Here is a 16,237-nt window from a genome sequence, read left to right as displayed (position 1 = left end):
TGTGAATTTTCACATTTTTATGAACTTAAAAAATATTATATATTTTATTAATTATTTAAAAATATATATTTTATTATGTAATTTATTTACAATAATTGATTATTTGTAAAAACATATTTTATTATATTTTTTTTTTAAATAATTAATAAAACATTTTATTATATTTTTTTAAATAATTATTTTTTTTAATTATATTATTATTTGTAAAAAAATAATTATTAATTAATGATTTTTTAAAATCATTTTATAGTCTTTTGTTAAAATAATTAATAGCGGGGGAAAAATTGCAAACTAGTGATTTCGGGCTAAGTAAAACGCCATAATCGAGCAATAATTGACCTTTAAAAAAGCTCATTTGCGCTACTTCATTCTTTTTCAAATGTGACGTTTTATAATAAATGATCAATGCTTTTTTTCTTTTCTGTCTAATGTATTTTTTATGTCTTTGGTGTCAAGAGTGCAAATGTTGAAGTCTGCAGAAAAGGCTGTTTTTGTAATTCTCTTAGTCGCCGACAGAGCGCAGTATTGTCTTGGGGAAATTGACGGATTTTTGGGAAGGATTCTTGTACTGCTAGTTAGTTAGTTGCCTTACGTGGGTTGTGCGAGGTGATGACGTCGGCCAGTTGGTTGTGGTCGTCGGTTCCGATTCCGGCGCCGGCCCGCTCGGTCAGCTGATCCACCATGGCCACCACGCAGTTGAGGCGCTTGGCCACGCTGGCCCAAATTCTGTCCTGAAACAGTCCAACAATCACACAAAAGCCAAGCAACTTGACATTTAAACATCAATATTGGAACTGTTATATAATACTTCATCTTTTTGTTGTTTTTGTAAAAAATGGGACTTCATTTTAATAACAGTTCATTTTTTCACCCCAAACAAATCAGAAATCAAGTTTGAAACTGGACTTTTTTTTCTTGGAACGTAATGTGTACGTTATGATGAAAGAAATTATAAATTTCTGTCTGTTCTTTATAAAGTTGTTATCCATACATTTATTTTTGTATTATTCCAATATATTTTTGTTGTAAAAATCCCCTTTTACTGTGACTAAATTTCCCACTGTCTTCATAACTAGAAATATTTCCAATATGGACTTTTCTAATGACATGAATCTACCGTATTTTCACGACTATAAGGCGCACATAAAAGTCTTAAATTTTCTCCAAAATAGACAGGGCGCCTTATAATCAGTGCGCTTTATATATGGACCAATACTAAAATTCTTATCACGATAAAATAAAATAAATCAGTCGATAGGACAACTACGGCAAGCAGCCCCCGACTCTACTATTTTCCCGTAGATAAAGTACTGCGTAGTGACTGCTGGGATATATAGTTTTTTTTGTCAATACACCCAATAGATTGTGGCCTGGCGATCGGTATCAACACTAGCTAGCTACTATTTGCGAACGGATTGTGGCCTGGCGATCGGCATCAACACAGTTGCGAACCATGGAAGACAGCCTTGGAATAGTTACGCTAGCTACTAGCTAGCGTAACTATTTGCGAATGGATTGTGGCCGCCTGGACGAACGTATTAAACTCAGCGTTTTCGATGGACAATTGTTCAATTCGGACACAAAAAATGAGGACTTTGATGGTTTTGTGGGTGATGATGATGTGAGTACATTGTAAAATGGCTAAATAAAGTACAACCGAACTGTTGTAGTATATTGGTACTATTAGTGCAAAGTTATCGCAGCCGTCAACCTGGGTGTATTGACAAAAGGACTATATATCCCAGCAGTCACTGCGCAGCGGAAATAGCGTCTGCTTCCGTAGACCGCGCTATTACGGTTCGATAATCATCCATATAATATATATATGCCATGCCTGGCTGCGTCTTTAAAAACGGTGCGTCCTTTGTGTGTGTAAAATACAGAAATAGCACTCGTTATTGACACTGCGGCTAAAAATACGATGCGCCGAATTGTCGTGAAAATACGGTAGTTTTATTAAAACAAATTATTTTTAAAATGACAAACCTTATATTATTCCCCTAAAATGTGTAACATTCCTGTCATAAAATCGAATTTTACTGTTAAAACTTGCCCATTCCTCCTCGTCGTACTCTTTGTGCTGCGGGATGGCGTCTCGTCCTCGCTTCCCGTCGCCGCCATCGTCGTCGCGGGCCGTGACCTCGCCGTTATCGTCGGGTGAGGGTGACGGCGACGCCGTCCCGACGGAGGCGGGGTCGCCGCCCCGCTGGTTGTCGGAAACGTAACCCGGCCGGGCGGCGTGCAGCGCCAGCAGGGCGGACTTCACCAACTCGTCCTTGAGGGTGTGGACAAATTGCTCCGTCTGTAAGACACACAAGGGGGGGGGGGGACACGTGGTTGCCAGGTTGTTTGGGGTCCTCTGGAATTTCCAGGCGACGCCCGCCGACGCCAAGGTGATTAAAGACATCAACAAACGAGTCAATTACTCGGGCGGGCCGCGTCTCGGAGGAGCGTCCCCGCTTTGATGGCGGCGGCGTTCATAAAGAACACAACAATAAACCCCCCCGCCCCCTTTTCCAGTGGGGCGGAAGGGATAAAAGCCCCACCCCCTTCGATTCATGGCGGCGGCGATGCAATTACGGTGGAGAGATCCGACGGGAACAGCGGGCGCCAAGGTCATCGCGCTTTCAATAAAAACTTGTTCTCGTCATGGAGGGACAATTGGGTTGTTGAAATATGTTTTTTTTGGGGGGGGATAACATGATTTTTTTTAAACATGTATTTTGAAGGCTTTTGGAGGGCCAATTTAGTTATTAGTTTTTTTGTGTCTGAAAGTATCAGTTTTGGGGGTCTAAATATTACAAAACCATTTTTTTCCTTTTTTTAATGCAATATATGTAATGTAAAAAACGATTAGTATTATTATTTTATTTTATAGTTTTACTTCATATATAATATTACTATTAGTATTACTATTTTATTTTATACAGTTTTGCTTCATATATATAACATTACAAATAGTATTACTATTTTATTTTATATACAGTTTTACTTCATGTATATAATATTACTATTAGTATTACTATTTTATTTTATACACAGGTTTACTTCATATATATAATATTACTATTAGTATTACTATTTTATTTTAAATAGTTTTACTTCATATATATAATATTACAAATAGTATTACTATTTTATTTTATATACAGGTTTACTTCATATATAATATTACTATTAGTATTACTATTTTATTTTATACACACGTTTACTTCATATATATAATATTACTATTATTATTACCATTTTATTTTATATACATTTTTACTTCATATATATAATATTACTATTAGTATTACTATTTTATTTTATATACATTTTTACTTCATATATATAATATTGCTATTAGTATTACTATTATATAGTCATATGGAGAAAACAATATCTCAATTCTGAAGCTTTTTTTTGTCATTTTTTGATTATTTGCAGTGTATTTTTAGGTCATTAGGGAGCAATACTTAATATTTTAAACGTTGTTTGCGATATGTTTAGAATTTTTTTTTCCACAAATTGAGGTCTACTAATATGTTCTAAAAAAATACTATTAATGGAATAAATTCTTAGAAAAAATCCTTTTAAAATTCTTGTTAAACTTCTGATCCAATAAATAAATCTGATATAAAATAAATATATCAAAAGTTGTAAATGGAAAGGAAAATAAGAATGTTAAATCGATGTACTGTCTATCTTCCATTTTGCGGGCTCATCCATTTTAATTTTGGTGCTGATGGTATTTTATAGGCAGTGAAAAAAAACACAAAAAAGGGGGAGCATCATTATGGAATATTATGATAAAAAGTAGACGTGTGCAGATGCCTTTTGTGTTGGAGCTTTTGTGATCTTTTCAGACGTAAACGCCACAACTCCCACGTTGTTGTTGTTGTTGTTGTCGTTAGTGTGCCGGTGTGATAACATAACAAGTGCTCTGTTACGGAGTAAGAAAGAAAGAAAAAAAAAGGATAGGAAAGGGTGGCATTTGGCAGCGCCGCAGGATGCGTCCTCAAATCGCATCTCAAAGCAGGAAAGCTCTTTGAGCCAGGAAGCGCCTAAATGGCAACTTTGACTTTCCCAGGCGCTTCTCTTTGGCTTTTACACACGACACACTTTGCTCCGCACGTGCGTGCGTGCGTGCTTGCCTAGCAGGGAAGGAAACGGGCCTCCGTGGACTGCGTCAGCCGAGAAAAAGGAACAAAAGTGGCATAAAAAGGAAGAGTTCGTACGTGGGAGGAGGAGACTAACTTTTTCTCCTTTGCCTAAACCACAAAAACACACGTTAGCATCAACTCACTCACTCACTCACTCCAACTCACTCACTCTGGCTCACTCACTGCAACTGAATGCAACTCACTCACTCACTCCATCCCCACCTCACTCCAACTCACTCACATTTAAAAAGGAGAGCAGTTCTTTTACGCACTCACTCCACCTCATTTAATCGATCTCAGTCACTCCACCTCATTCCAACTCACTCACTGCAACTCACTCACTCCAACTCACTCACATTTAAAAATGAAAGCGGTTCTTTTACACTTTCTCACTCCACCTCACTCCATCTCACTTCAACTCACTCACTCCAACTAACTCACTCACTACACCTCACTCCACCTCACTCACTCGACCTCAGTCACTCCACCTCACTCAGTCACTACACCTCACTCACATTTAAAAATGAGAGCAGTTCTTCTACGCTCCCTCACTCCACCTCACTCACTCGACCTCAGTCACTCCACCTCACTCCAACTCACTCACTGCAACTCACTCACATTTAAAAATGAAAGCAGTTCTTTTACACTCACTCACTCCATCTCACTCCAACTCACTCACTCCAACTAACTCACTCACTCCACCTCACTCCACGTCACTCCCTCACTCACTACAACTCACTCCACATCACTCCACCTCACTCACAGAAATTGAGTTTGCCATTCAACAAAATACACCTTGTATCACTCACTCAAACTCACTCACATTTAAAAATGAAAGCAGTTCTTTTACACTCCACCTCACTCCATCTCACTCCAACTAACTCACTCACTACACCTCACTCCACATCACTCCCTCACCCACTACAAATCACTCCACATCACTCCCCTCACTCACTACAACTCACTCCACCTCACTCACAGAAATTGAGTTTGTCATTCAACAAAATACACCTTGTATCACTCTCACTAACTCATGTTCATCCCTCACTCGCTTGCGCCTTCCCTCTAAACCTCCCTCCCTCCCTCCCTCAAACGCTCACTAATTCAATCCCTCCCACCTTCCCTCCCTCACTCACATTCCCTCACCTACATTCACTTCATCACTTACATTCCCTTTATCACTCAGTCACTCACTCTCCTATAGCATGTCCTTTATCATTCACTAATATTCTCTTTATCACACACCCCTCCCTATCCTCCCTTCCTCCCTATCACTCCTCTTCCCTCCCTCCCTCCCAGACCAGGTCGCCCCGTTTCCCATCAGGCGGTCTCCGTCTCGTCGTCAGCCAGCGCGGCAATTAACGCGAGCTGATTGGGCTCGCTTCCACGTGGGCTAAAAACAATCTCGGGCCACAGCATATTGCGCTCTGATGGCAGCAGATGTCCCTCATTAATTATGCTGATAAAAAAAACATGTCGGCGACAGCGGGCGTGACGCAATGCCGCCATTTTCCGCCGCCTCCTTGCCAAAACACGCTCTTGAGACTGCGTAAAAAGTGACTTTCCCCCCCCTTACCTTGTCTGTGAGGTTTTTGAGCGCCTCCCTGAGGCCGGGAGAGGAACGCTCGTGCGCGGCGTGCAGCAGTTGGTCGGCGAGGCCTGCGATGAGCGGCTGGAGGAGGCCTACGCTGCTCAGGACCTCCTGAGCTCTGGCCGTGTGCTCGGGCGAGTAGTAGATACACTGGTACGCCGTGCTGAAGCTACGAGATCACAAAAAAAAAACAGTCTGAAAATATGAACATTATATTCACAATATAAAATCATTCTCATCAATGTTTTTAAAAATGGTCATAAAAAAACAAGAAAATGTCATTTAGTAGCTCATTTTAACACCAACCGTTCGTCCACAAAAGTTAAGGTTATATACAAAGAAGTACTATAACGACTTTCATTTCGTAATATTACAAATTTTTACTAACAATCTTACTTCAATCTCCTAATATTATGCAAATAGACAATTTGCTATCTAACGCAAGGGTGTCATACTCGGGTTGGTTCTCGGGCCACTTTAACGTCAACTTGATTTCACATGGGCCAGAACATTTTAAATATAATATTTAGATTTTTTTTATATAAATGGATTAAAAGAACTGGATTAAAAGCCCTGAATATTCAGTTTTTTATAGATCTAAAACTATGTTTATTTGAGCTTTATATATATATATATATATATATATATATATATATATATATATATATATATATTTATTTTTATTTTTATTTTTTTTAGATTTTACAAAATGATTTTTGAACTAAAAACACAGAAAAAATGGATTAAAAAATGACAGTTATTGATTTAAAAGGGGGAAAATCAGGAAATTGAATATACATCTATACTCTTCATTTTAATTTGATCCTAAAACAGAAAGTCGACACTCATGATTTACTTTCCCGGGCCACACAAAATGATGCGGCGGGCCAGATTTGGCCCCCGGGCCGCCACTTTGACACACATGCTCTAACGTTAAAATAAGCAATGAAAAGACTTTAATCTCATAATATAGCATTTTTCCTCTTCTAATATTGTGTTTTAAAATACATAATATTACAAGAAGACTACAAGAATATTACAACGTATGACTTCTCGTCAGATAAATTTCAGCGGCCCACCTGACCGTCTCTCACATCACCCCCGCGCGCCGCGAGAATCGCGGCCCGTTCAAAATCTGGAGATGTCTGATTGAACACCGAGGGAAAAGTACACCCGCATTTCCAACGGCAAATTAACAGGTGAGGGCAATCCCTGAAAATCCCCCGGATTATTGCGGCGCGACTTTTGGTTCCCCGAAGAACTTGTTAGTTGGCTTTTTTCGTTGTTTGGGGGTTAGGGTTGTTTCCTGTTGAGACCAAGACGCGCCTCTTCAAAGTTCAATTTGTTCTTTCTACCTGCTTGAAGTTGCCTTGCTCTAAATTACAATAAATAAATAAAATGTTGCTATAGAAGCATTTGGTGCTGCTGGAGGTGAAGTTATTCTTTGACAGAATAAAAACATGTTTTGAAAGTGAAGTTGTTTGCTTCAATTTGCTAATAATTCTCCAAAAGAAGCCTTGCCATTCAACTAAATCGTATAATATACTGTATTTTTCCGACTATAAGTCACTAGTGTTTGCTCTCGATTTAGACTTTGCTGTTAATGGATTTTTTTACAGGCTAACTAGCATCGTGCTTATTTTGCTGAAAGGCAAATGTTCCATTTATTGATATTGCTTAGCATCCAATTAAAGTAATGTTTAGAGTTTTAATTGCCTAGCATTGTCCATGCTATGATTGTTAAGGCGCGTTATTTACTGTTTCAAGCTAACTTGTTATCATGAAAAGCTACTACAGAAGACTTTTACAGCTAGCTACGTGTAGTTTAACAGATTTAGAAACAAAAATATAGCCCGTTTGCTCAAATGAACCCCACTATCATGCTAGCCGAGTTTGTTAGCTTTACCTATGCTTATTTAAAAACAAAAAAGATAGCCCCAGTTTGCTTAAAGGAAGCCGCTATTGTGCTAGCCGAGTTTGTTAGCTTTCTCTATGCTTGTTACACGTATAGTGAGTAGCTTGACAGATTTCAAACGGCCTAAGATCCCCACTAACTACTATACTAGGGTGAACGCTAACAGCTCCTAGCCTAGTTAATCAGTTGCTATGGAGATTTTGAAACGATTCCAACGACTGTCGTCATCATATCGTCGATTTCCCAGCGTTTGTCAAAATGCTGAATTCACAGAGTTTACTTGTCCTTCGTTGCTAGCATCTGCTAAGTTTGGAATGAGCTAATTTTTTCTCCGTTCTCGTTCGTGTCATCTAAATTTCATCCCCGGGTTCTTGTGTCTTGCCCCCCGCGAGAATATCACCCACGTCTGTCGTTTGACAAAACCTCCAAAGCTTCTGTTTTCTCAGGGCTAATCATTCCTTTCCTGCCGCTACGCTAACGACGTCTACGGAGACCGAGATCCGACCAAACCCGACCCTGACAGCTCTTTGGCTTGCGAGCCAGATGAGAGTCGTCACCGTATAAAAAGCTGGGCCTCCGCCAATGTCCTGTTTCGTTGGACAACATTCGGCTAGGTCGCATTGAGTCAGAATGTAAAACCCTGGAGAGACCATTACCTGACACGAAATCCCAAAAGGGCTTGGGCCAGAACAGCTTAAACCCTCTCCCGTTGTAAGCTTACCGAGAGCTAGCAGGCTACTTCCTAATTCATATCGCTGTTCGGGCTTAGCCAATTTCGTTATAGTCCAAAAGAGGCCGTTAACGTACGGCGAAAACGCCTGGGTTCCATAAAAAGCCGAATTTTATCAGCGCAATTAGAGCGGGAATGCTTGTATTCAAGGAAGATAAATGGCGGCTGCGTTGGAGTCCGTGGCCTCCCAAAGAATACTAAACGCAAATATTGATCCAACTCTTTCGGGGGCCATCCCGCAAGACAAACTACATCGGACGCGAGGGTCGTTGCCAAGTTGGGCTGATGGAAGGTTTTTAATAGATGCTGAAAGCTACACACTCCCATACACATAACACACTCTACCGACAAGGCGAAGCCGCCTCCTTTCGAGACCGTGGAAACAAAGACAAATTGCTCTTTTATTGGCCGCAAGCTAACACCTCTGCTACGCGCTACGGGTTCTTTCTTGCTACGAACTGTGATGGATTCGCGTCGTAGGCGACCGATTGTAGACGTGTAAATGAAAGTTGGGACGAAGAACTGTGGTCTTTCGGAATAGGACTTGGTGGTAAAAGCCATTTTCGAGTTATTTTTTCGGATCATTCAGAATGTTCGACAAACGCCGGGAGAGAAAATTGGGTGGATGCAAGTGGATTTGAACTTTCATTAAAGAATACATTTAAAATCCCCCTGAAAAAGAGGCGGGGCCGATTTCTGATCACGTGACCGAACGGGTCGAGGAGGTCAGGTATTGGCCTGAATATAAGACGACGCCCTCTTTTTCAAGACTCAAGTTTGTAAAAAGACTTTTTGAACACCGAATTCAATTTTTATACACACAATAATGATAGTAGATATGAAGCATGATGATATTAACAATATATCCCAAAGGAAAAGCAGGTTATTTCGCCTCATTCAAATCACGCAAAATCGGTCTGTCACATCTTAATATCTGAACATTTAAATATGTGAACTAAATTAAACTAAATTAACTAAATTAACCAATCTACTGTGATAAAAAAATACAATTACTACATTAACCATCAAAATGTTCAGTATTCAATTTAAAGGTATCTGGCGTCAGGTACTGTTATAAATGGGTACAATGTCGAAACCCCGATTTTAAGACCACCAACACATTTTCAGGTTTATTTCAATGAAAAAAAAACATCATCTTATATTCGGGTCGATACTAAGTTGGAGTGCCGCATTCTCGGTAGCTAACCAGGCGGAAAATTTGAAACTTTTTGCGCTACGGTGAGTCATTAGCAGAATCAAATATCAAACAATGCAAAAAAACATCGTCTTATATTCGGGTCAATACTAAATTGTAGTGCCGCATTTTCAGCAGCTAACCAGGCGGAAAATTTGAAACTTTTTGCGCTACGGTGAGTCATTAGCCAAGGGTGTCAGACTTGGTTCTCGGGCCGCTTTAACGTCAACTTGATTTCACGTGGGCCGGACCATTTTAGATATAATATTTAGATATTTTTTTTATAAATGGATTAAAAGAACTGGATTAAAAGCCCTGAATATTCAGTTTTTTGTAGATCTAAAACAATGTTTATTTTAGCTTTTTTTTAAAATATATTTTTAGATTTTACAAAATGATTTTTGAACTAAAAACAGAAAAAAATGATTTAAAAATGACAAATATTAATTTAAAAGGGGAAAATCAGGAAATTAAATATACATCTATACGCTTCATTTTAATTTGATCCTAAAACAGAAAGTCGGCACTCATGATTTACTTTCCCGGGCCACACAAAATGATGCGGCGGGCCAGATTTGGGCCCCGGGCCGCCACTTTGACACGTGCATTAGCGGAATCAAATATCAAACAAAAGACTTGACTGATTTTATGTGCAGATAGGATTGGGCGTCACATGTTCGCCTAAAAAAAACCTGATTCAGTCTTTATACCATTAAGAAAAGGACAAAGGACATTTCCACATCCATTTTCCCGCAGTCCACTCTCAGTGCTGCTGCAACCCGACCGAGCACTAATTGGATATGGCGTGGACTGTAAATGGCTTTGCAATCTACGGGGAGCTCGGGCAAAGGAGGGGGGTTTGGGTCGGGGGATAAATAAAATTCAGCCTTCATTTTTCCTGGCATCGCTAAAGTGACCGCACCGGGAACGACGGCGGTTTGCCGTCCAACCGGACGGTCGGTTTGGGGGAAATCACATTATTGGCGACGCACCACTGAGACATCCGCTTTCCATCTTGGAGATGCTTTTAAAAATGAAAAGTTGCAATTTTGGGAGAAATCGCGTGGGGATGCTTTGTTCTTTCTCCCATGGGTCATTTCCAATTTTTATTGTATTTTTTAAAGTCATTTCCGTGTTGAGTCATTGGCTGCCATTAACTCAATTAAATTGACTGTGAGGTCAAAAGGGATTGGACGTCAATGGCAGTCAAACTTGCACATTAGCTAAATTTGGACTATTATCTATTACTAATTCTTGTTGATATTGTTATTTTTTTTACCCATATTTTATACACCCATTCCAGTCAAAAGTGATTGGACATTAATGGCACGCAATTATGAGTTTTCACAGCCAGTTTTCCCAGTTTGAATAATTTGGGACATCTGTTGCTAATGGCAACCAATTAGTTAATTTTAGCTCACTTCTTTGTTAAGTTTAGGGTATTTATACATTACCTTCTGTGAGATTAGGGCTTTTTCCAGATCATTTACATTAAAAAAAAACGGGTGGAAAGATTGAAAAATATATATGAATTAATGTTGTGTGTTTTAATGAAGAAGGAAAAAGATTAGTATTAATTTAGAGCACAGGTGTCAAAGTGGCGGCCCGGGGGCCAAATCTGGCTCGCTGCATCATTTTGTGCGGCCCGAGAAAGTAAATCATGAGTGCCGACTTTCTGTTTTAGGATCAAATTAAAATGAAGAATATAGTTGTATATTAAATTTCCTGATTTTCTCCCTTTTAAATCAATAATTGTCATTTTTTAAATCCATTTTTCTGTGTTTTTAGTTCAAAAATCATTTTGTAAAATCTAAAAATATGTTAAAAAAAAAGCTCAAATAAACATTGTTTTAGATCTATAAAAAATGAATATTCAGGGATTTTAATCCATTTATTTAAAAAAAATCTAAATATTATATCTAAAATGGTCCGGCCCACATGAAATGGAGTTGACGTTAATGCGGCCCGCGAACCAAACTGAGTTTGACACCCCTGATTTAGAGGATTCATCAGATACAAATAGATTGTTATTTTAAAGAGCTCTGGTGTTTGTGGGGAATTCCAAGCATGTTTTCGTCCCTCTGTAATGAGTTAAAAAACTTATCTCAAGTTTGTTTTGGGGAAAAAAAAGGGAGTAAAGGAGTAGTTTTTTCTAACCTTTTCTTTTCAGCTTCATATCTGCCGAGGAGCCGTTGCAGACCGCCGCCTTTGAAGCCCTGGAAATGTGCGGCGGGGGCCCCCGCCGTCACGATGTCGTAAGAAGCGTCTATAAAAATATAAAAAACAAGTCAATATTCACTTTCTTGGCTGCCATTGACAGGTTTTGGACAGCCAAAATTCGGTCCCGAGGTGACACTCTCAATTAAGAGCGTCACCTCGGGGGGACGTAGATGTTTGCCGAGCTGGCGTAAAGTCCATAAAAGAGACTGGTGAATAAACAGGAGCAAGTCGGGACCGACCTGTCTTTCTTGGACATGTCACCCTCATTCTCTGAGTGTGCAGGTTGATGGGGAGAAATTCCAGGGATTTCTGAGCTTTGCAGCAACTCGGCTTGAAGGACGGACCTAAACAAAAAATGCAGATGATGTCAAAGTGGAAAATTCAATGCCCGCCATTGATAACAATTGACATCCAATTGGGATGACTGGCTTTGAATGCTTAAACCCTAATTACCATTCAAATCGTTGCTCAAATTCCCTAAATACAAACTGTGAATGACTATTTAGTCATACTTAATGCCCTAGGAATTATTAGGCTAAAGAAAAGCTCTTGAAAAGCCATTGTTGGCTTTTATTGATAGGTAGACCGTGTTGTTTTACCTTGTTTTGTCGCCGGTCTTTTGGTCGCCCGTTGTCGCGGCCGGGGCGACCAAAAGACCGGCGACCAAAAGACGGCGACCAAAAGACCGGCGACCAATCGACCGCACACGGCATATTAGCATGTAGCGCTTCAGTAAAAAGGTTCATATGAATTAAGATGATTTTGGACTGACTTTGCAACATCAAGGTCCATCTATTTCCATGTCTACCAGACAGCAGGCCCCCCAAGTCAAGATCTGGCCTGTACTCACTCCTTTAGTGTTATTTCTTTGCCTTTTTTTACCTGATTGGACTCCCCTCCAATTTTGAGGAGCGGGGCGGAAAAAGAGTCACTTAAAAATTGGCGTTTCTCTTCTTTTTCGTGCTCCCGCAGTGCAAGATGTGTGAACATGTCTGACTTAGTGGAACACGGGGAAATAAATGATTTTACCTTGTATAACACGGCCACGCGACTCCAATTCGAGACAGAATCATTAAATTGGTTCAGCATTTGACCCACCGCGTGTTGTTACCACTTTAAAAAATCCAGTAAAAAAGTTCAAAAGAAAATGAGCTATTTCTAGAATCTACTTTTACAGTCTCGCCTGAGAAATGAATAAAAAAACCTTGATAAAAAAAAAACCCAAAATGAATGCCAATCATGAACAAAAAAGAAAAATGAATACATAATCGGAGCAAAAAAAAAAAAGTCTGTTCTAGACTTTTCCCAGCCGAATTGCTTCATGCAAATATAAACGAGCTGTCGTACTTCTACAAAGGTTCTAACGATTGCGCTAATTTTCTTAGCGTTGACTCCACTTTGCGTGTAATCACGTTAGCTATCAATAATTAATGTGCAGTGGCTCGCCCACACGTGTTGTCTAGCAACGTCGCCGCAAAGGCGGAGGCGTGCAACGAGTGCGACCTCTGTCAGCGAGCCAAGAAGAAGCACGCCGCCAATGGTTTGCCCGCGGGTACTTTCATAGCTGCCCCGGGCGTACATTGCTAGTTTTCATAGCTCATCAGCAAAGGGATCAAAGAAAAACTTTAATAAGAAAAAGAAAAAAGACTAAAACCCAACCAACTATGAGCTCAAGCCATTGGATGCATAGAAGCAACTAAACCAACAACAGTTAAACTGAATAAAACTAAAGCAAGTCAAACTAAATCTCTCAACCGGAGAAGAAATTAGCTTACCAAAGGTACTGAAATTGGTAAAAAGAATAGTTTCCAAACAAACAATTAAACCAACTCATGCTAATTCAAGAAGAATACAAGTAAAGTAAAATGTACCCAAACAAAGGACCCAAACACTTTTGATAAATTAAACTAACCAATGGAAAAAACCAACCCAATCTAAACCAATCCAACAGCAATAACAGTAAAATTTATCCAAACGCTTTTGATAAATTAAACTAAGCAATGGAACAAAAACTAACCCAATCTGAACCAATTCAACAGCAATTAAAGCAAAAGTAAAATCTACCCACCCAAAGGACGCAAATTCTTTGAAATTAAACTAACCATAGGAACCAAAACTGACCCAAACTAATCCAACAGCAATTAAAGCAATAATAAATTAAACAGGAAAGTAAGATCTACCCGAACACTTTAGATAAATTAAACTAACCAATGGAAAAAAAAAATTTTTAAACGAATCCAACAGCAATTAAAACAAAGTAAAATCTACCCACCCAAGGGACCCAATGCTTTGAAATTAAACCAACCAATGGAACCAAAACCGACCCAAACTAAACTAACTCAAACTAATCCAACAGCAATTAAAGCAATAATAAATTAAACCAACTAATGGAAAAAAACAACAACCCAATCTAAACCAATCCAACAGCAATTAAAGCAAAGTAAAATCTACCCACCCAAGGGACCCAAATGTTTTGAAATTAAACCAACCATAGGAACCAAAACCGACCCAAACTAAACCAAATCAAACTAATCCAACAGCAATTAAAGCAAAGTAAAATCTACCAAAACACTTTTGATAAATTAAACTAACCAAGGGAACAAAAACTAACCCAATCCAAACCAATCCAAAAGGAATTAAAACCAAAGTAAAATCTACCCACCCAAAGGAGCCAAATGTTTTGAAATTAAACCAACCATAGAACCAAAACCAACCCAAACTAAACCAACTCAAACTAATCCAACAGCAATTAAAGCAAAGCAAAATCTACCCAACCAAAGGACCAAAAATCTTCTATGAAAGAAATCAAACCAACCAATGGAACCAAAACCGACCCAAACTAAACCAACTCAAACTAATCAAACAGCAATTAAATTCAAGTAAAATCTACCCAACCAATGCCTATTTTTTTAACACTTACTTCCAAACAGATTTCCCGTATTTAAGACAAAATGGTCAACATGACTTAACAGCGACTGAAGGTAAAATATGACAACACCCAAACTAAGACACTTGACCAAAGGTTTTTTACTTCTAAAAGCCGAATGAATCCGTGTAGCAAAAGACGCGTCAACTTTGCGAGCGTTCGCGGAGGGTCCCGCAGATGGAAAGGACAATTTCCCCCAGTAGTTAATTGCTAAACTCCACGGGGGTCCTCGGTGAGCACACCAGTGGAGTCGCAGGAATGGCGGCGCATTTCAAGGACGGATGGCGATAAAAGCCGCAAAAGATAAACGACATGAATGACGTGGCGGATAAAGACGGAAAGAAAAAGACGCTTCCGAGCCAAGGACGGGCTTGTGAAATTCTTTTCACTCTCCGGCCTTTGTGCCCGCCAGCAGAGAAGAACCACTTCCACTTCCTGATTTCCAACGGCGTGTCCATCCCTAACGCTTACCGTTCATTTTGTCCATTTCCGCCAGCGTCTCCTGGTAGGTCGCGATGATGGCGCCGTAGCGTGTGATCACCTCCTTCCGCAAGTTGTCCCAGTGTGGAGAAAGTTCGCCCAGCTCCTTCAGATCCTGCACCCTGGAAATCAACACACATTTGTAAAGAAGCCCGCGTGGTTGCTCGCGGTCGCTGTTGCGTATCCGTGTAATCCCTTGAAAAAAATAAAAATAAATAAATAAACACAGTGGCAGTTCCCAAGAACCTGGCTAGAGATCTTTAAACTTTAATTCCATATATATTTATATCTCTGTCTCTATAGATATCTATCTATCTACATCTATAGCTATCTATATCTAAATCTATAGCTATCGATATCTATATAATCTATATCTATCTACATCTATAGCTATCTATATCTACATCTATAGCTATCTACATCTATAGCTATATACATCTATAGCTATCTATATCTATATATCTACATCTATATATCTACATGTATTTATATCTATATCTCTATATATTTATATCTATGTATCAATGTATCAGTGTATCAATGTATCTATGTATCTATGCATCTATAGCTATATATATATATATATATATATATATTAATTAGCTATCTATATATCTACATCTATATATATTTATATCTATATCTCTATATATTTATATCTATGTATCAATGTATCAGTGTATCTATGTATCTATGTATCTATGTATCTATGTATCTATGTATCTATATATATTTATATATATATAGAAATATATAGATATATAGATATATATGTAGCTATATATATATATATTTAATGTTTTAATAAGGGCGTGATGAGAAGTCAAAAAGCACAAAACCAAACTAAATATTGCGCCAAATTTACCAACCCAAAGAAGCTCAACCCACAAAAAAAACGAATCTATTAATTTAGCCTAGCAGAACATTAGCATCATTGCTAATCAAGGTGGCCTATTTTTGGTTTCACTATGTTTTCAATCTGTCGCCATTGATGGCAATATACGTCCAATCGATTTTGACAAAAAAAAAAAACAG

The 16,237-nt window shown here is 38.8% G+C and overlaps 1 protein-coding gene across 13 annotated transcripts in view; it reads right to left on the bottom strand.

Annotated features, from left to right (window-relative positions):
- inpp4b (inositol polyphosphate-4-phosphatase type II B) overlaps positions 1–16,237 on the bottom strand; it is a 142,709-nt gene that overhangs the window by 27,102 nt on the left and 99,370 nt on the right. For all 13 annotated transcript variants that reach the window (XM_077605746.1, XM_077605740.1, XM_077605735.1 and 10 more), the window contains 6 exons: positions 15,194–15,324; positions 12,036–12,140; positions 11,734–11,842; positions 5,722–5,905; positions 2,054–2,302; positions 593–731 (listed from right to left, as the gene is read on the bottom strand). In XM_077605746.1, coding sequence (XP_077461872.1) covers positions 593–731; positions 2,054–2,302; positions 5,722–5,905; positions 11,734–11,842; positions 12,036–12,140; positions 15,194–15,324 — 917 coding nt within the window. The remainder of the gene's footprint in view (positions 1–592; positions 732–2,053; positions 2,303–5,721; positions 5,906–11,733; positions 11,843–12,035; positions 12,141–15,193; positions 15,325–16,237) is intronic.

The sequence above is a fragment of the Stigmatopora argus genome, chromosome 7 (genome assembly GCF_051989625.1).
Source record: "Stigmatopora argus isolate UIUO_Sarg chromosome 7, RoL_Sarg_1.0, whole genome shotgun sequence".
Taxonomy (NCBI): domain Eukaryota; kingdom Metazoa; phylum Chordata; class Actinopteri; order Syngnathiformes; family Syngnathidae; genus Stigmatopora; species Stigmatopora argus.
This window is presented reverse-complemented; position numbering and strand designations above follow the sequence as displayed.